Source organism: Alligator mississippiensis, chromosome 1 (assembly GCF_030867095.1).
Source record: "Alligator mississippiensis isolate rAllMis1 chromosome 1, rAllMis1, whole genome shotgun sequence".
Lineage (NCBI taxonomy): Eukaryota > Metazoa > Chordata > Crocodylia > Alligatoridae > Alligator > Alligator mississippiensis.
In genome coordinates, this window is record NC_081824.1 from 470,109,404 (window position 1) to 470,130,722 (window position 21,319).

General features: G+C 46.5%; 1 protein-coding gene across 1 annotated transcript in view; it reads right to left on the minus strand.

The window, feature by feature from the left end:
• GUCY2F (guanylate cyclase 2F, retinal) overlaps positions 1 to 21,319 on the minus strand; it is a 64,904-nt gene that overhangs the window by 11,184 nt on the left and 32,401 nt on the right. The window contains exons 15-17 of the mRNA XM_019479387.2: positions 17,102 to 17,200; positions 14,749 to 14,843; positions 8,332 to 8,417 (exon numbers count right to left, since the gene is read on the minus strand). Of these exons, the coding sequence (XP_019334932.2) occupies positions 8,332 to 8,417; positions 14,749 to 14,843; positions 17,102 to 17,200 (280 nt within the window). The remainder of the gene's footprint in view (positions 1 to 8,331; positions 8,418 to 14,748; positions 14,844 to 17,101; positions 17,201 to 21,319) is intronic.

Consider the following 21,319-nt stretch of genomic DNA (forward strand, 5'->3'; position numbering starts at 1 on the left):
TCATTTAAAAACCTGTCTGGCACAGGGCTTCTAGGGGTGCTTGGAGATGAACAATGTACCGATGCCCTCACAAAGCTTTCCTTCCACGTTACATAAAGGCAATTTGCGAAATGTCAGGATGCCATTGCCTTATTTCAGCCTTCTTAGGATGACAAAAGGCTTTCAGTGCTACATATAATACAAACACTTTCTTTCCCACTCACAAGCATAGCAACTGAATGTCATGCTTTAGGAAAGAGCCAGAATGACAGTCCTTGCCTTGCCACTGGACAGGTACGGTGCAGCAGAAACGCACCTTGCCCAGTAGCATCACTAGGGGTGGGCGACTGGGCACAAGCACCAGGTGTTAATATAAAGGGGATGCTGACCTACTGTGCCACTGAATTCATGGCTGTCCCTTGCCACTGGTGACTAGAATTGGTAATATTTAGGGTCAGGCCTGCCCTTGACAATGGGGCAGTTGGTGGCTTGTGTCCCTTGTCAACCTCACACTGCTTGGGAGATGCTGTGTCCTGGGAGAAGGGATTGGCACAGACAGTAGTTGCTGCTGCCGTGGTCAGTGGGCTGTAAGGGCTGATCCTCTGCGGGGGCTACAGTCGGAGGTTAATAGAGAGTCTATGCACCCAATGGCTGCTGTGTTAACCCTCTGGCTGCTGGCCACATAGATACCTCTCCTTGTAGCATCTGTCCAGGGTACAAACCATTCCAGATAGGCCTCTGCCTCCTCCTTTTTTATGTTGCCAATGTGCATCCATACAGACATGAAGAAACTGCTTCTTCAGCAGATAGTAGAAGTGCCAGTGTAGTCCAGTGGAGAGGGTACTAGCACTGGGGGCTGGAGACCTGGGTTTCAGTCCACAACTTGCCCTTTGAATCATAAGAGAACAGGGCTTCAAGGGACCTCGCAGGGTCATCTAGTCCAGCCCCCTACTCTTTACAGTAGCAAGTTGTTGGCATTTTGTTCTCCATATCTGGCCTGTTCTTGGTCTCTCAGCTAAGTCTGGCTTATTTTTCTTGACCAAATGGGATCTGGACTAAGACTGAGCCTTGGGATTTGCCCATTATTTATTTTAGTCCCATCATTATAGCATCAGGCTGTCTCACACATTAAATAAAATGTTAACATTGAATGGCCCACAGAAGAAAACTGTATTGACTTCATACTAGCCATCAGCTCAATGGGGTGGGGATGAGAAAGACAGGAAAGGCACAGATGAGGACTTGGGTCACACCCATTTCACCCAGGCATGGTCAAAAATGTTTGGTGCCCAGCAACTCTTCTGGTTGGCAAACTCTGATGCTCAGAGGTGGCAAAAGGGAGTGCGTTCAAATAACTGTCCACCTGGAGTGGTGTCCCTCAGACATGCAAACCGAGGTAATGTCAAAAAAGCACCTTTGCTGGTCTCCATTGTTATGATTTCCCATAGGGAAAGAAGCAATCTCTAGGGCAGGCAGTCCTGAATCATACAGTGTCACTAGTTAAACTAACACCTGCAGTTATAGCTGGTGACTCCAAGGAAGACCATGCGATAAGCACAGAGGCCATGTACCCATTTCACTCCTGCTTTTAGCTGGCTGGACTACATTCTTAACAGACTAGTCTTGAATGGTTACCCAAAGTATAGTGTTTTTCATGTATTCAACCACAAAGTGATAGTTGGTGGGTGACTGATGATGAAGGCTCACAGTATCAAGGAAGAGTCCCACCACTGTTGCAACACAGGGAAAATAAGTTGTTGGTGTCATTACTACAATCCAAAGAGCTTATAGGAACCCCCAAATGCCCTAAGTCCATAAACCAATTCGGTGAAGGGAAGAAATACTCCACCATGGTGTGAAGTAGTCATAACCAGCATCTTCTCCAGCTTATCTAGGTGGAATCTTATCTCTAGTAATAGAAGGCCTGGGGACACAGCTAAGACCCCTGCCTCATTTCACATCAAAATCCAGTTAGAAGATGAAGGAGCCTGCTATCTACACCCTAAGAAATTCAGTCAAACGTCTTGCAAGTTTTGAGAGGCAGGGCACATTTGAAAACTTCGTTTCATAATTGGTAGGGGCTGCAAGATCATCGGGTACAGAACAAGTTTGCATTATTAGGTGGATCGAAAGGGAGACCTCATGGCTCTTTTCCATTGCTTATTTGAACTATTCTAGGAAGTTCACACAAAGAAGGAGGAACTCAATAACAAAACTGAACTGCAGACCACAGCCTGAACTTCCCCACCACAGGCAGCCAAGGGAAGGTTGTTGACATTTAGCAAATTGCTGTCGGTGATATACATTCGTCTCCTCCAAGAGTCCAATGCTTTCCAGTGGCATAGCTCACAGCCTCAGTTCTGTACCTATATCAGTCTCATTTTACATATCATTTTACTTGAGTAGACAGTGACATTTCACAGAGTCAGGGGTCCTGAGCCTCACACGCTGACTACTTGGGGTAGTGCTTACTATTGCAAGCAGTTCTATTTTGCAAGGGACCTCGTCAGGGGACTAAGACCTACACCTACCCATGGTATAAAGAGTTGATAGACCTGGGAACATGGAAGTCAGCAGATCTACCATGTCATCGCACCCATCTCCCTTCTGGAGCAAATGCTTATGGGTCAGGGTTTTGCTTCTGTCAGCAGAAAGCTGGCCCTAGGACAAAGGGAGCATAGAAGTGACTTAAAGCGCCCATCCTTCCTATGTGCTGCAAAATGCAGCCCTCTGCCAGCACAAGGTCCAGGCTTACGTTTGCTAGAGGTTTCCAGTTTGGTGTCTTTTCTTGTTTGGATCAGAAGGATTCTCATTCAGTGCTGACAGGTTGCCTCCTGCCTCTGGCCATCCTACATCAGCCTCTATCACCTGCTCATTAGGTTTCCAAACCATCCAAACCACAACAGGGAGAAGTTCTTCATTAACATCCATGGAGCTACCTCCTTACTTAAAAACCCTCTTGGCAGCAGTAAATGTGCTAGCGTGCTGCGATCCCTGCTTATCATGGAGGCTGGTATTATCTCCCTGTTACCTTATGCCCTCATCCCTCTGCCCATAGCTAGCTGTTGTCTCTTGCCTTCTCAGTAGATTGCAAACTTCTTGGGACACGGGCTATCTGGGCTTGGACAGAAACTGGCACAGTGGGATCCGGGGCTACAGGGCCCTTGAGTGTTACTATGATATGAGAATGATCATAACAATGCAATAATAATACAATAATCATACAATAATCCAACACAACAGCATTATCGTCACCATCATCATAATCAGAGTCTAGACAAAGTCTCCATTTGTAGCCTATCGGCTCTTATATAAACTGAACAGGAATATTTGGAGCTCTGATCTCAGATGAAATCTGGGGTCTCTGATCTGCTCTGGTACCCTGGGGGTTAAACTGTGGAAATGAAGTCTTCCTATTGTATAAGCCAAGATGCTAGTCTAAGCACTAATGTTGCATTTTCCAAGTGCTGTGGGACCACTATTGAAGCAAAACTATTAAAAACCAGCATGACAAAGACTTTCCTAATTTCCAGTAAGCTTTATAGATTCAGTGCAGCTATATGGACCTCAAATAGCTCGATGTAAAGTTAATTTTAAAGGCAGCCTTCCAGCTCCTGTGACTTTTTGGAGATCTGGTGGGGCAAATGTGTATTCCATATCTTAATTTGAATATATTTCTCCTTTAATTAAATGTCTTTGTGCCCTGCATGAGCAAAGTCATCCACGGCAATTAACTTTAAGAGAAATGCATGCTTCTCCAATTCTCCTCACGCATTTATAAATGTGGGAAAGTGTAATGAAGGGAATGGGAGCGGAGGAGAATGCTTTCAATTATATGCCTCACATAAGCCAGTAATTGAGATTAAATGAGGAGGGTTTTGAATATCAATTAACTTCCAATTAGGTAGGAGCATTTATTGTTCTTGGATTAGTTATGTGCGTCTGGCTTGGGGTTAATTACTAGACAATCACATTTATTCCCTCAGTCTTTTAAATGGTATTATGTGATTGTTTTTACAACTGTTACGGTGTAATTAAATGATGTCTATAAAGTTGCATCCCTTCCTGAAATATTGGCCGGCATTTTTAAGCGTGCACAGTTAAGTACCTAAGCGAAGCTTGGAAGATCCCTCTGTGTCCCTTCAGAGTACAAGGCATCCTGACTGTGCAAATGCCCTCTGCAGCGATCTTAAAATGGAGCTTGAGCAGTTTATATGAAGGGGATTATACACCACGGCTGTCTGCAATAGCTGGGGGCTGGACTCTGTGACCCAGGACCTCCCCTATAGAATTGTGCCCCCATGATGGCACTTAATATTCATGTTAAATAGACACCCAGGTATTTTTACAGCATAGCTTATGGTTTGGTGAATCATTTGAAGTCAGTCTGGTCATCCACTCATCACCTTGTCTCCGTTTTCGCCAGCAGGACATCTATGTTTGCTACCGTAAGGACTCTCTACTAGCCCAGGCGCTATGCCACCTATTAGCAGCCTTTCATAGGAGCAGGACATTGGCTGCTGTGGTCCCCCTGCTTTACCTGTGACAGGTTAGGGTCAGTGGCGGCCTTAGGGGAGGGCAAACCAGGTGCCCGCCACACTTAAGGGACCCAAATTTTTGTGGGGGTGAAGTTTTTGCAAGGAAGTGGCTCTATTTCCATTTTAACACTTGACTATTTATCTAATTCCCCCAAAGAATATTAAAAAGACCCATTATATAATTGAGGTGGGTTAATAATTACCTGAGTACATACCTCTAAGGGGGTCCAAATGACTCTCTTGCCCAGGACCCCAACAACCCTAAGGTCACCACTGTTGGGGTCTTGTGTCTTGTGTTGTGGGTTGACGGCAGTTTTTCGAACAGTTTAGGTTGTATGGGCTGGTTTGGATAGGCGTGATCCTACCTAAGGAGGAGGTTTGGGCTAGATGAGCTCTGGAGATCCCTTTCCAGCCTGACTTCTTTGAGTCTGTGATTGTACAATTCCACAAAATGAAGTGAAGCCCCTTTGACCAAGGCTTTGTTTGAGCCCTTATTTCACAAAGCATCTCTCACCCTGAATCACTGATACTCGGGTGCTTTTACTGAGAGTACGGGCAAACCATCAACTTGCAACGAGTTACAAAGGGGCAAGGATTTACTGCATGGCATCTGATGGTCAGTACCTGTCCATGTGTACCTGCTTGCAGTGCTTGCCTCACAAGAGGGAGAAGTTCACCATGACCTTCCTCAACACTACCTCCTGACTCTCCTTAAAACCCTCTTGACAACAGTTAATCTGTCATTGTGCCATGATTCAGTGCAAGTGCAAACAGGTGGACAGTTACCATGTTAAGCCAAGTCAAGGCAACCTTACCCTGTTTTATGCGCTAGTTTAGCTTTCACCGGCAGACAAACGGACAGCCTGTGCATCAGCTTGCAGCCAGTTGACCATTTGTTCATCCCCTTGGTCCCTGATGGCAAGCTGAGAGGGTAGTTCACCTCTCTTTTTAGTTAGGTTCCTGGGATGCAGAGTGTAAAATACCCTGGTGTAGCCGAGTGTATGCAGGGCTTGCTTTGCATAGGATGCCCACACAATTCCTCAGAGCGAGTCAATGATGATTAAATATCTGTGCAGGACCGATACCACGTAGGGCAGGTCTACCCCAGTGGTACTAGAGAGCTCAGTCTCATTGCTAAGGCAGTAACCTCCACATCCCACCCCCACTCCATACATACCCATCAGGGAATGAGGCAGTGAGGAAGACCCCTGGCACTATGTTCAAGACCCAGTTTTCCAGTGTGCATAAGAGCAGCAACTTGGGGTTGCCTCAACAGCAGGACTGATAAAGACATCCGCTAAAAGAAGTGCATGGAGGACTGTGATGGGCATGGGTTAATGGGCACTCTGCTAGGAGTCTCCTGTCCTGGGGTTGGGGCCAGATTGGGGTTCTTCATTAAAGCAACTCCTCTTCCTCTTATTTTGCTGAGGGCCTGGTCCTGCTCCACCTATCAGATGCCTTTCCAGCCTGCTTGGATCCCTGAAGAAATCTTAACCTTTTTGCTAGCATCTTAGCTTTACATCCAAGGCAAAAAAGCAGTGAGCATGAGGACTCGTCCACTTTATGCATTAACCATTTTTTCAGAGATCTGAGCATAGGGAGCATAGGGTCTCACTTATATGCTTGAATCCCCTAAGGCACCTACTAGGTGGCCCTCCATGTCTCCTGTAGGCTCTTGTTGTGAACCTTATTCCCCACTTGTGGTCCCGGTGATGCACTCAGGCTGCAACTCAGCGCATGAATGAAGGGCCAAGAGCCTGGGCTATGAATCTCCAATTGGCCACGTGTTTAGAGGTAAGGCTGGAAGCTTGCATAAGAGAGGAGATAGGAAAAGAGTCCCCTCGTCCTCATGGGAAGGAGCAGGGATCCTTCCCACTTTAAGTGCATGAGATTCAAGACAGAGCCTAGCAAGGAAAGACGTGGAACGTGCAACAGAGTGGGTCACTTCAGGGGACAGCAGGGATGAGAAGATGGTAGCAAATGAGACAATTCTTGTCTCGTCCCTCTGCTCAAAGTGCTATTGGTGAAAATCTTTCCAAAAGACGCCAGGTGGAGAACACCACCACTTTCAGATAGGCCAGGAAATGGCTTCTTGGTCAGTCCTGTGGATGTGAATGGCCAACTCACACGTCTACGCTCTGAGGGTCCGTATATTGTCCAAGTCCAATCTGATAATAGCAGGCGCCCGTGCACAGCTCCTGCTTCAAATATTTGCTTTGCTTGAATGCTAAATGAATTGCCTCTTTCTCCACTGACTTTGGAATATTGCAAACCTATTCTGAATTCTTCAGCAGGGCAGAGCTGTCTCTATAAAGCTTTCAGGTACCTGAAATGTAGGCACAATGAGGTGTTCTGAGGCTGTTCCTACAGGAAATGTGGTAGCATTTTCTGCTTGTGGGCCTTGTTGGACAACCTGAAGTCATTCAGGGCAGGTCTTCTTTTACCTGGCCAGATAAATAATAGCCTTCAGGCTTCAAACCTAGTCTCTCTTACAGTTCTTTGGCCTGACTTCCACAAAGTCCTCCCTTCTCCATGGAAAAGAAACAAGGTGGCATTAGTAAATGCATGGCTCCAGGGCTGTCTAGCTGGTCACGTCCTGCCCAGGAGCTACTCCTCCCATCACTTCTGCTGCTGTGGTGGCTAGGATCTCCGGGCTCCCATTCCCACTTCCAGTATCTGCTTTCTGCCCCTATCCCTCGGGGGTAAGGCAGTGGGGCCTGAGGGGGCCACAGCATGTAGCACCCAGCTCCTCTGAAGTTGCACAGTCCTGAATTACTCTGTGTTTCACAGCTGTGGCCTATGGAGTAAGAAAATGCCTCCAAACCAAAGGCTCCATACAGGTTTTTCAGACAGACAGATCTGTAGACACTTGGCAAGCCATGGCCCAAGTGTAATTCTCCACAAAACCCACACAGTCCCTCTGAAGTTCAGATGTGGCTGCAGAGGTGCAAAAGCTGGATGTACTTTATATTCTCTCCCAAAGTGGGTAGGTACTTTCCTTGCTTTACACAGAGGAAACTGAGACTCCAGGTTGCCCAACATCATTCAGGAAGTTAGAGGCAGGGCCTGTTTCCTGACTCCAAGTCATGTGTGCTACTCACTAGACACACCATGTCTTGACATGTATATATGACACACCGAAAGCTATGAGGAAAGCATGCTCAGGTTGCAAAATCAAGCACTCAAAAAGTAGGAGATGCTAGCATTAAGATTACTTGTGCAACCTTAATCCTGATCCCTTCTGCAGATGAATTATGATTCAGTCTTTTATTACTTTATCTCATGCTACTTATTTCATAAGATCCCAGACTCATTCAGTCCCCAGGAGGGATGGTGCTTAGGGGGAATAAAGCTGTTGTCTTGTAGAGACTTGATGGGAAAGAGATACAGACCTGGATGTCACCCATGTGCTGCTGACACTGAAGACCTCAGCTTCTCACTGGCTCCTCTAGTAGTCTAGGAAAGGGTAACAAAAGCAAACCCTGGGGAGCTCACGTGTAAGTGTGCTCATGGAAGGGGCCACCAAAGAGCCTACATATGTCCTCCTGCAAGGTCATTCAATCAGATCTCTTGGTTAACATTTTCAAATGCCCTAATGAAGTCAGGATGGATACACCAGCATCCACCTCTAGCGAGGGACAATCAGCTATGGATGATAGCACCATCTTTGTACTGAGAAAAAAGTTACCTGCGAAGATCAACATTGACTTTGCAAACCAACATCATGGAAAGACAAATTCGCTTGGGGGCCTGTTAACTCACAGCATCCCTCTTACAAGATTATTGATTGTATCAGCAGCTAAATCATACTTACCCTGGTTTTATGTCAGGAGGTTCTGGTAATGGTTTCAGGAAGCCTTGTTTCCCAACTAGCCAATATGTGTCTTCTATCCCTTTGCCCTAAGAAGAAAAGACATCTGTAACATTCAGAATTTGAGAGCCATCTCTTACACACTGGTACCTCATACATCATTCTCCAAGATCTGCATGTGCATTTGGAGGCAGAGTTTTTTGTTTTTGAGCAACCTATAGCTGAATTGAGAAGAGGGCTTTTGCATTGAGTTTGAGTTCCTTGCACTAAAAGATCATATGTTGCTCAGCACTGCTGTAGAAGAATGGACCTAATTAAAGCCCTAATTAAGGCCAGTTAGTCTTACCTCGATCCTGGGGAAGCTTTTTGAGAGAATTATCATAGCGTATGTCCATGAGGGGCCAGCAGGGGAGGTTATGCTTAGGGGCAACCAACACGGGTTCATTCGAGGCAGGTCCTGTCAGACCAACCTGGTGCCTTCTATGACCAGGTCACAAAATCCTTAGACACAGGGGTAGCAGTGGACGTAGTCTGTCTGGACTTTAGGAAGGCCTTCGACACTGTCTCTCACCCCATTCTCGTTAAAAAATTAGAGGACTGTGGCGTCGACACCTACACAGTCAGATGGGTCGCTAACTGGCTGGAGGGCCGCACCCAGAGGGTGGTGGTGGATGGGTCATTCTTGACCTGGAGGGCTGTGGGCAGTGGGGTCCCCCAGGGCTCGGTCCTCGGGCCCACACTGCTCAACATCTTCATCAGCGACTTGGATGAGGGGGTAAAAAGCACCTTGTTCAAATTCACAGATTACACTAAGATGTGGGGGGAAATGGAGACGCTAGAAGGGAGGAATAGGCTGCAATCAGACCTAGACAGGTTACAGGGGTGGGCGGATGAGAACAGGATGGGTTTCAACACTGACAAGTGCAAGGTACTGCACCTGGGGAGGAAGAACCAGCAGCAGCCCTACAGACTGGGGAACTCCCTTCTCCTCAGTGCAGAGGCAGAAAAGGATCTTGGAGTCATTATTGATGTCAAAATGAACATGGGCCGACAGTGTGGGGACGCGGTCAGGAAGGCCAACCGTACCTTGTCGTGCATCCACAGATGCATCACAAGCAGGGCCAAGGAGGTGATCCTCCCCCTCTATGCGACACTGGTCAGGCCGCAGCTGGAGTACTGTGTCCAGTTCTGGGCGCCGCACTTCAGGAGGGATGTGGACAGCATGGAGAGGGTCCAGAGGAGGGCCACTCGCATGATCAGGGGGCAGCAGGGCAGGCCCTATGAGGAGAGGCTGAGGGACCTGAACCTGTTCAGCCTCCACAAGAAAAGGCTAAGAGGGGAATCTAGTGGCCTGTTACAAACTAGTCAGGGGGACCAGCAGGCATTGGGAGAGTCCCTGTTCCCCCGAGCACTACCAGGAGTGACTAGAAATAACGGTTACAAGCTGGCAGAGGGTAGATTCAGGCTAGACATCAGTAGGCGCTACTTCACTGTCAGGGCGGCTAGGATCTGGAACCAATTTCCAAGGGACAATGCGCTGGCTCCTACCCTGGGGGGTCTTTAAGAGGAGGCTGGATGAACACCTTGCCAGGGTCGTTTGAAACTATGAAACCATGAAAGCAATTCACTCAAAACTATTAGGCCTGTGCAAAGCAGCTAGCATTGGCTTCAGATTCGGCTGATTCAGGGGACAGTGATTCGATTCGGTGATTCAAATCACTGTCCCGATTCAATTCGGCCAAATCTGATTTGGAGATTCATAGATTCATAGATGCTAGGGTCCAAAGGGACCTCAACAGATCATCAGGTCTGACCCCCTGCCTAGGCAGGAAAGAGTGCTGGGGTCAGATGATCCCAGCCAGATGCCTATCCAGCGTCCTCTTAAAGACCCCCAAGGCAGGGTCGAGCACCACCGCCCTTCGAAGCCTATTCCAAATTCTGGCCACCCTTACCATGAAGAAGATTTTCCTGATATCTAGCCTAAATCTATTCCTTGTCAGTCTGTGACCATTGTTCCTTGTTATCCCAAGAGGCACCCGATGAACAGAGCATCTCCAATCCCTTGCTGCGTCCCCCTAATGAATTTGTAGGTGGCCACAAGATCACTTTTCAGCCTTCTCTTGTGGAGGTTGAAGAGGTCCAGGTCCCTCAGTCTCTCCTCACAGGGCTTGTCCTGTAAGCCCCTAACCATACAAGTGGCCTCCTCTCAACCCTCTCGAGTCTATCAACATCCTTCTTGAAGTACGGCGCCCAAAACTGGACACAGCACCCTAGCTGCAGTCTGACCAATGCCACATAGAGAGGAAGTATCACCTCCTTGGATCTATTTGTCATGCATCTCCTGATGCATGATAAAGTGTAGTTAGCTTTGCTGATGATTTCGTCACACTGACAACTCATGTTCATCTTGGAGTCCCCTATGACTCCAAGATCCCTTTCTGCTTCTGTGCTGCCGAGAGGGTCACTTCCCAGGCATTCGGTGTGCTGGATATTTTTGCACCCTAGGTGCAGCACTCTGCACTTGTCCTTGTTGTACTGTATCCTATTGTGTAGTGCCCACTTTTCTAACCTGTCCAGGTCAAACCCCAGATGAGCCCTTTCTTAGTGACAGACAGAGAGCACAAGACTGAGCTATTCGATGAGTTTTTTTTGCCTTGGTGTTGCACCGTTCCCTACCCTCCGGAGTGTGCATTTAACCCCACAATTTAGTATCGTCCGCAAACTTGGACAGAGTACACCTCACTCCCACATCCAAGGCACTGATGAAGATATTGAAGAGTACGGGTCCAAGGACCGAACCCAGCGGGACCCCCGCCTACCCATGTCCTTCCAGGTCGATATCGACCCATCTACTACCACTCTCTGGGTGCGACCACTAAGCCAACTTGCCACCCATTGGATCGTGTAAACATCTGTGTCACAGCCTCTTAATTTATTTATGAGAATAGGATGAGATACCATATCAAAGGCCTTGCTAAAGTCCAAGAAAATGACTTCTACTCCTGCATCTAAGCATTTTGTGACCCTGTCATGATACAAAACCAGACCAGTCAGGCATGATCTACCTGCTATGAATCCATGCCAGTTGCCCTGCTGCATTATTTTTCCCACTGCACTCCCACAAATATGATCCTTCATAATCTTTTCAAAGACCTTTCCAAGGATGGAGGAGAGACTGACTGGCCTATAATTACTCGGATCCTCCTTCCTCCCCTTGTTGAAAATGGGGACCACATTGGCCCTTTTCCAGTCCTCCGGGACCTGACCCGAGTGCCACGAGTGCTCAAACAGCCGTGCCAGTGGTTCTGCTATGACACCGGCCAATTTCTTCAGTACTCTTGGCTGAAGCTTATTCAGGCCTGCTGACGTGAGCACATGCAGTCCATCCAAGTGACTCTGCACCAAGTCAGCATCAATAGTTGGTGGGCTGGTGTCCCTCTGATGCCCATCTAAGAGCCCATTAGGAGACTTATCTTGAGCCCTGTTCAGCAACACTGAGGCAAAAAGAAACTCATTGAATAGCTCAGCCTTGTTCTCCCTGTCTGCCACTAAGAAAGGGCTCAGCCAGGATTTGAACCCAGACCAAGAAGCATACCCCTAGACCAATGAGCCAGTTGTAAGCAGGCTGCTGCCGAATCTCCAAATCTCCAAATCAGGCAGGCCAGGCCCATCCCCCACCCCTCTCCCAGCCTGGCAATGGCTGCCCCATCTGCCCCAGCTCCGGCACTTGTTAACAAAAAGCCCCAGCTCACTGGGTATTGCCAGGTGGGGGGTGATCCCTCCTACCCCCCACTGTCCCACACTGAGTAGGGGGGTCAGGGGGGCTGGCAGGGGTCCCCCCATGGTCCCCTCCCCCAGCCCCTCCTCTCCCTCATCCCTAGTACTTACCAGCTTGGAGTCAGCTGCAGCTCCCTGCTGCACCACCGGGGACTGCCCAAATCATCAAAGCTCTCTGAATCTTTTCTGAAGATTTGGAGAGCTATGAATTGATTTGGACCTTTAAATGGGTCCCCTGATTCGATTTGGATTCAGATATTCAGCCACTGAATCAGGCCAAATCTCCTCCAAATCGAATCACCACCCAAAGCGTCGCACAGCCCTAAAAACTATATAGTTTGATGGAGCTAAGGAACTGCAGGTACATTTACCAACTTGCTCCAAGGCTGAACGTGGTGCTCCCAGGGTTAATCAAGAGGCTTTACAATGATAGCTGGATCTAATGTGAAAATAAGTTCATTGCAATTAGGATCTCCCTGTGCCAATAGCTCAGTGCTTTATTGAGAGATGGCAGAGAGAGAAAATATCTAGGGTATTCTTTACTGGGAAAGTGGTTTTAAAGGGCTATTTTGAGGGTGTATATATCTATGAATTTGTTCTCTATGTACAGTAATCTTAAGAGTAAAATACTTCCCTATGTGGATCTTAACTAGTAAGAGATACTCTTGGCTTTCTTGGTTACAGAGATGTTATGTTTGTTCTATCATTGCTATTCTTAATTATAAATGAAATGCTTCCATATATCCTGAATAATATGGGCTATGAACTGGAACTGGGAAAGTACGTCTCTTGCTCCCCAGGTATGGAAAACACAACCATTAGCATGGCGCAGGGGGAGGTCAAGGCTGAGTTTGCTTGGTTGTGTTTGAGGCTTGCCCTCTGCAGATGCATTGCATTCGGCGGAAAAAGATGCATTGTGAAATCTCATTCCAGCTGAAGACAATGGCAAAATTCCCATAGACTTCAGTGGGTCTAGGATTTCACCCAAATTCTTTATAACCCCTGGGTTGCACTGCGTTTACATAATGTACTTTGAAAGATGCTGAGCACAGAAGATACACAGCCATCCCTCTCATGTTCTGGATCAAACTTAAAATGCACAACAGGCCCTTCTCAAATCCATGTTGTGAAAATCAGTGAAACCTCAGAAGCTGAGCGCTGACTTTTCTGTGCAGGTAGTTTACGCTGCGCTACTAGAAAGTTAGCCTTGTAAGCCTGAAGCTAGGCAGAAGGCAGGGCAGGGTGTTACCTTATAGACTAACTCAGGGGTGGGCAAAAAGCAGCCCGTGGGCCAGATGCAGCCCACCAGGCCATTCTATCTGGCCTGCAGGGCCCCTAAAAAATTTAGAAAATTAATATATATCTGCCCCTGGCTGCCTGTCATGAGGCCCTCAATGGCTTGCCAAAACTCAGTAAGCGGCCCTCCTCCCGAAATAATTGCCCACCCCTGGTCACTAACTCAATCAGAGAGACATATGTTTTTGTAGGCTACAGCCTATTTCATCAGATGATGAAGTGTGAATCATGAATGGACTTGCAGAGTGCAGGGTTACCAAATAGAAAGGCATATGGTCATTTAAATACAAAGAATATTCCTTCCCCCATCTTTTGTATTTAAATGACCTTAATCCTTTCAATTTAGTACCCAAGCTCTCTGCAAGTCCACTCATAACATCTGACAAAGTAGACTGTAGCTTACAAAAGCTCATGCCTCTCTATCCTGCCTAGTAATCAATGGACATCTGCTATGTTCTACTAGGTAAGGACTTGGTTCAGCCACCCTTATTCACATCCAGAAAAGCTTCAATTCCCACCCGTTCTTAATTCTTTGGCTATGAAGTACTCATGGATTGTGGCATCCCAGACCATGAGGAATAGCAGCAGAGCCCTAGCTATCTTGTTACCTGACAAAGTAGTGAGCAGAGCCCTAGCTATGTTGTTACCTGACAAAGGAGTGAGCAGAGCGCTAGATTTGCAGTGAGTAGAGTGCTAGAAGTTGGCACCATCCCCTCAAAGACATTGGACTCTAGTGGTTTATACCAGATGAGAACCTGGCCTGGAGCACTTCTTTCCATCCCATGTCTCCCACACATTGGCAGGATACTGAGGTAAAGCAGGCAATTGGATGAAAGCTAGGGAGTTCAGCAAAACAGCTCTCTTGCTGGCAGAGAGCAAGAAGACTTCTAAGAAGCCAGAGCTCCACAATTACTTAAATGAATAGTTTCCATAGGCCTGACCTCTCTTTTAAAATGAACTCCAGGGCTTAAAAACTGGGAGAGAGAATCTCATTTGGCAGAGGCTCTTTATTATGACACCAGTGGGTCCCAAGCTAAGGACTTCCCATGCTAAGTTGGATCCATGAACTCTACTCCTTCATCATGATCTTCCCAAGCAGCCTTGGTGGGTCTCATTCCCAAGAACAACATGTGAGAATCAATAGCCACCTGATTGCTTGAACCTTGGAGTTTCCTATGATGTCAAGAATTTACTCAGATATTAACTGCACAAGAAATGGATGATGGGAACAGTTCACGAGGGCTTTGAGGGGAAAGGGACTTGATGGGTGGAGGCCATGAGAGAGGCTACTATCCTTGAAGAGAAAGCCTTCCCACAGATGGTTCCACGCACCCTCAGGTTTCTTACCTTCAGTTCTGTTTTTCCCCTGAGTACTATCTCATAGCCTTCATTTAGAGTCTGAAGCGTTTCCACTGTGGTTCGGTTGACATGGATTCTGTAAGCTGTGAGTGGAAAGCAAGGTTTGAGCGTTATTGTAACCATGGTGGTGTAGGGAATATGTAAGAAGCAAGGGGTTTTTTTTTAGAATGAGTCCAATTAATGGAAAGCAAAGCAGTTGTGTTGTTTTATGCCACAAAATGTGACTTATACACTATTTCAGTTGGCAAAAATATACTGGGAATTACCCCACAATTGCAGGTGCTTGGCTTTGTGATGTTTAACTGTGGAGAATATGGTACCTCTTGCTGTGTTACTATGCCTTCTGAAAAATGGGGGTTTGGATAAATAGGAGGCGAATGGAGGCTGCACATGGTCTTGGGGACCAAGCTTTCTGGCCTAGCTAGTTACAGTAATGGATTTCAACCAAAGCCGCACAAAGTTGCTTGCATTTAAAGGAGAAAAAAAAAAAAAAGAAGGGGAATAAGTTTATCTCGTGACGTTTCTCCTTCCCCAGCCTGTATTTTGACCATCTCAAGAGGAGCTGATTGAAATCTATTCACTTGCCATTGGAAAATGCAAGCAGAATATTTCTAAAACATTTTCACCAACTTTCTTTCTTATTTTGTGATCAGCTCTTTTTTCAAGGGTCAGGTTCTCACATACTTCTCCGCTTCCAGGGGTCTAGTAGTTATGCCAGTTAATGCGAATGGAAAGGCCAAAGATCTCATGTTTGGAAAGTGAGACTTCTGTGTACAGAGAAGCCTGTGAGTTCAAGCTATAGCAGTAGATATACTAGGAGCAATCCTATAGCAGTAGATATATTATGAGCAATCCTATAGCAGTAGATATATTATGAGCGATCCTTCCCACCCCTTCTCATCATCATGAGAAGGGATACGCGAGTATTTGGAGCAACCCTGAGCTGCATCTTGCTGGGAACGGGGCTAGCCAATATTCTCAATCTCAGAAAAAATTCAAATTGCCATTCTTCTGTTTAAAAAAATCCGGTCAACAGAATCGCCTCTCTTCCAAACACCCCTAAATATGTAATGTGCCCCCACAATTACACTGGTTGCAATCATAGCCCAGACAGTGTTCACTCCATGTTAAATGATAAATTTAATCTTCAGTGGCTTGCAAGGTGTCAGGGCTACCAGGGGAAGCCTTATACCACTAGACAAAGGAAATTCCCTAAGGGACATACACTTACTGTAAACTCTCAAGGATTCAGATCTAAAGGCCACAACATGATGTTTACATCCATCAAAAAGGCATTCCAGTTAATATTGTAGAGGTGTTCAATGTACTAGTTATTATTCTCTTTCTCAGAAGCAAATATACACGAGGAGAGATGTGCAAAGGCATAAAGAGAGCTAAAATGTGCCTGCCAGTTTGCATCTGAAAATCTTGCTCTTTGGATGGAAGGTCTGAACCGGCTTCCACCAAAACGATGAACCCATTGATGTCAGTGGTACAGGATTGAACCCTAAGAACGCCTAGTTTGCAAGCGAAGGAGTATGAAAAACAGAAACAATAACTATGAGGAGGAGGAAAAAAGCGCTCTCAAATATTCTTTACATATTTGCTTCCTTAACAATTCATGATGGGTTGGTAGGGATAAGGATTTTATTAGGATGGCTATACTCAGAAGGAAAAGAATCAATAAAATCTTCACCCTGCATCACATTCTCGTGTCGTCTCTCCCTTTCTCTTTATCTTTCTCTCTCTTTGATGTTTTCATGGCCATGGATGCCTTTTAGGTATAACACTTGCAGCATCTTATAATTTGCCATTTTTGTCACCTATATCTTTGCGGTAGTGTGTCTTATAAAAGAGCAGTAGATTAAGAGACCTGCTTGTCATACTGAAAGCCCAGCATTTTTCTGTCCAACAGAAGGTTATGATTGGTACCCTCCAGAGGAAGGAAAATGGGGCAATATGTCCAGCAAATCATTCACTTTAGTTAATGCGATGCAGGTCAGGGGATGCAGAGTATGGTTCGGTGCTACTCTCTCTCCAAAACTCACTGGATGGGTTTCTACCTCACATAAACTCCTGGCAGCTGGCACTGAGTGGTATCGCTGTTGGCATCTTCAGAACAAGTGCTGCGACTGAGCTGCCGTCCAGGCTAAAGGCCATTTGCCGGGAGGCGCGCACATTCCCGGTCTCAGCTGTCCCTGTGTGATGCCACCCTTGGAGACTTCACACCTGCAGCTTTCACCAGCCCTGACTTTGCTTAAATGTTTAAAGCGAAAAAGGAGCGATTTGGCGCTCTTGCCATGCTAATCGTTCATCTACGCACGTTGCCGCGAACACTTACGCAGCCCGGTGGATTCCATTCGCGAAGCGGTGTTCACCGTGTCCCCAAACAGACAGTAGCGAGGCATTGTCAGGCCCACCACACCTGCTACGCAAGGCCCTGCAAGCACACATCCCAGCAATGCATCAGTAAGAAAGAGGGAGTCTATAGGAGATCAGTGAGACTGGCATGAATGATGATGGGTTTGAGTCTTACCTCTGCTGTGAAAGCCACAGTCTCATACAGGAAACAGATAGTTTTAAGAGTTGATCACCCTTTGCATTAGTTGTCCATGCTAACTAACTAATTATCCTGGATAGTAATCGAGTTTTATTGGGCCCAGTAGACAAAGCTTTTTGGGACCGGGACATGCCACTGGTCTGATACAGCTCATTTAGGGTGTATTCCACCTCTGTTTAGGCAGCCTACAAAATCTCCTTGACTTACTTATATCCCACTATAATATATTAGTTATAACCCCCATTAATATATAGAGGAACTGAGACTTAGAGCTAGAATTTGCCCAAGGTCACCACAAGGTAGCATGAAAGTCAGGAGCAGAACTGAAGTGATCTTGGCAATGCATCAGACCACCCTGCATCCCTCCCTAGAAAAGGAGACATGATTCTTGTCTGTCTGGCAACCCAGTGTTTACTTTTCCTGTATCTCATGCCTTATTCAAGATCCACTCCTTTCTAAAGTAGCTCTCCAAGAAGTCATGCTGCGTGCCAGATTCTCAGCAAGACAATACGCCTGCAAGATTTTCTCTGTCTCGTGCGTGTGCGCGCACACACACACACACACACACACACACACACACACACACGCACACCCAGTTTTAAAACGCGGTTGTCCAGACAGGATGCACACATCTCATGTCAGGGTCTCAGCCTGGATTATGCTCCAAAGAGGTAAGATAAGTATGTACATGCAGGCACCTGCATTTAAAAATTGGGTTTACAAAATGAATGCCTGCAACAATCCTGTGCCTGAAGAAGGGCGCCTGTGCCTGAAAGCTTGCAAATAAAGACCTTTTTTTTTTGCAAACATCTAGTTGCTCTAATAAAAGAGATCGCCTCTGCCACGAGTTCTGATTCCTTGTGTCTCTAAGCCAATATGGCTACAACCTGGATACCTGACAACAATCCCAGGTAGGTGAGGAGATGCACCATTTATCTGAGAGAAGGATAGACTTCTCTCAGAAAAGATTCTTTGTATTAATCTGATCTCTTTTATTAGACTGAAATTCTTCCTTGCAAGCTTTCGGGTACAAATACCCTTCATCAGGCTGAGAAAGCATCTGCCGCTGGTGTGTGCTCTTTCTGGATGGAATAGACTTCTCTGTATTTTTATTCAGGTACACTTATATCAGCTGTGTGTTAAGGGGTACACGTGTGTTTGTGGCTGAGTGTTACTAAATAACATTATAAGTGTATGTAGCCCTTCAGCTTTGTGGTTATTCTGGATATAGATTTAGTTTATCCTATCTGAGTCCCTGTCCATACCAGCTTAAAACATATAGGCATGAGTAGTGAGAATACATCATGGTCATGTATCCTATAGGTAAGCTAAGACGTCGTGGTACACGTGGGAAGTTACGGCAATTCGAAAAGCACAGAAACAAGTCTGTTCGAGATTAAAGTCCTTCTTTTTGTGGTGGGGAAAGCTCATGTCTAGGGAAGCTAAACGTTAACACAATAGCCAGCCAGGGAAGATATCAAGGGAAAGTACAAGCTGTTCAAGACACGTGTCATAATGAACTGGCAGCAATATATTATCGGTCGATTCCTAGCTGTACTAAAGTAAGATACAGGGGCTTCTGTTTGAACCGGGACCCCACTGTGTTCTGCACTGTGTGAACGCGGCATAAAAAGACAGTCTGTACCGTGAATCTAAGTCTCAGGCCAGAAAAAATATTCAGCCCTTCACTTAATTGAATTTGCTAGTTAACACCACTTGCGTGCGTATGTTCTGCCTTGTCAAGATGGGCTGAACAAGACCTGATTCATTCGGAGATCGTGTTCCCGCAATAACAAGTTTAAGGAGAAACCAGAACGGCTGTGATGAGAGCTTTGGGCCCCGTGGCCTCATTATGACGGGTTCCTCCCTTTTGGATTTGTTTTAAAATGGCTCGTTGCCGGTGGTACTGGGTTCATTAATGAGCCATGTTGGCTAAGCCTCTGCAACAGCCATCAGTAATACCGCAGAGGTTCATAAACTGAGCAAAGTACAAGGCTGTCTGCCAGAGATTCAGGCCCTGAGAAACAGGGCCCTCTAAGCTTGCTTGGAAAAGCTCATCCTCTCCCCACTGCCCTCTCCTGCTGTTCAGCTCCAGCCTGGACATTGCCAGTGTTTGAATGCCTCAGCTGCTTTTGTTGGCGAGAGAGTCCCGTCACAAGATTCTTGGCTCATAAAGTCTCTTCAAGACTTCACTGTAGACCAAACACTGGCCTTCCCTCCTCCACCAAGCCAGATGTGCAGGCAGGGGTGACTGGTGCCTCTTGAGTCTGGGGGGGCACAACTTGTGGGCAGGCCTGGGGATGGGCCAAAAGCCCCATATCCACTCCTATACTTCTGTGCCATGGCTTAGTGCCCCCACCCCAACATGCCGCCGGCCCACGCGTCAAAAAAAATGCCCCATCCTAAGTGGTGCCAAGTCAGGTGCCAATCTCAGGGGGGCATGTGCTCCCCCAACCAGTCGCCTATGTATGCAGGAGGTAAATGTAATAGAATCATCAAATCCTAGAAAGAAGGACCGGACAGGACCTATAAGATCATCAAGTCCAGTCCCCTGCCGTAGGCAGGAGCTAATTGGGTTCAAACGAGTTCAACCAGGTATTTAATGGCTAGTAGAACTTCCCTATGTCACTCTCCCTATGTTGGGTAGGGTTGCCAACCCTCCCGGATTGGCCAGGAGTCTACCGAAATCGGCATCGATTTCCCGGTTTGATATTGTGAACAGGTTGAACAGTACAATTAATGAACTTATGTCATGTTGGGGGAAAAAATTTCCTGGAATAACTTTAGTCAGAGTTGGCAACTCTAATGTTGGGTGAAAGCAAGCAGAATAGCCACTGGTAACCTTTGCAGCACACATGACCATGGCAGTTCCTACTATTTCCAAAGGGGAACATGAGCTTCTCTCATCACCTTCCAGCTACCCATAGGCACTCAAGAGGTGTTGCAAAGGCTCTTACCCACCCTCTCCAAAATGCAGAGCACATCAACCATGGGGGCACAGAAGGGAATTGGTGAGGCTTTACTCACTAAGGTGCCCTTGGGGGTTACAAGAAATAATAGCCATAAGCTAGCAGAGAGCAGATTTAGACTGGACATTAGGAAGAACTTCTTCACAGTTAGAGTGGCCAAGGTCTGGAACGGGCTCCCAAGGGAGGTGGTGCTCTCCCCTACCCTGGGGGTCTTCAAGAGGAGGTTAGATGAGCATCTAGCTGGGGTCATCTAGACCCAGCACTCTTTCCTGCCTATGCAGGGGGTCGGACTCGATGATCTATTGAGGTCCCTTCTGACCCTAACATCTATGAATCTATGAACCAGGGCCCCCATCTAGTGCTTCCTCATCTGTCTACCAACAAAAGCCATTTCCTTTCTGAGTGCTTTATGGCTTTTTCCTTCCCAAGAAAAATGAGATGAATAGGGTCATTCAAGCACTCCTTTAGCTCAGTGACTTGAAGAGCTCCTTTTGCCTGTACCACAGGTTCTTGCATTACCCATGAGGTGCTAATCTGGACTATTTTAGTGCATCCCATCCTTCCTGAGTTCGCCGCACAGCCAAAGCTGGCTTCTGAAACCGAAATATTACACTAGCTTAAAAAAAACCCCAAGCAACCAACCTCCGCACACAACAATTAATGGCTCAAGTTGCTTCCCAGACTTGCATACTTTGTAAAAACAAAGCAAAATAATACAATTCATACACTACCCAGGAGTATATTTTTGCTAGTGTGCAGAGAAGTCAAGTTGCGTAACTCCTGTCAGCACACGCCAACAGATGTTGCACATTTAAATCCAATCTTTCTGAGCTGAACATGTGATATCAGCATTTCAGAAAGCTCCTCTATGAGGAAGTGAGTTTGGAGGTATGCTCTTCTTCAAACACTTTGCAAACATGAATGAAGCTAAATCTCCCAGTAGAGAAATGAAAGATGAGCACAGGGCCTGGGGGAGGGCCTAGTGAGTCTAAAGCATGGAAGACCTGGATTCATTTTCTAGTTTTGTAGC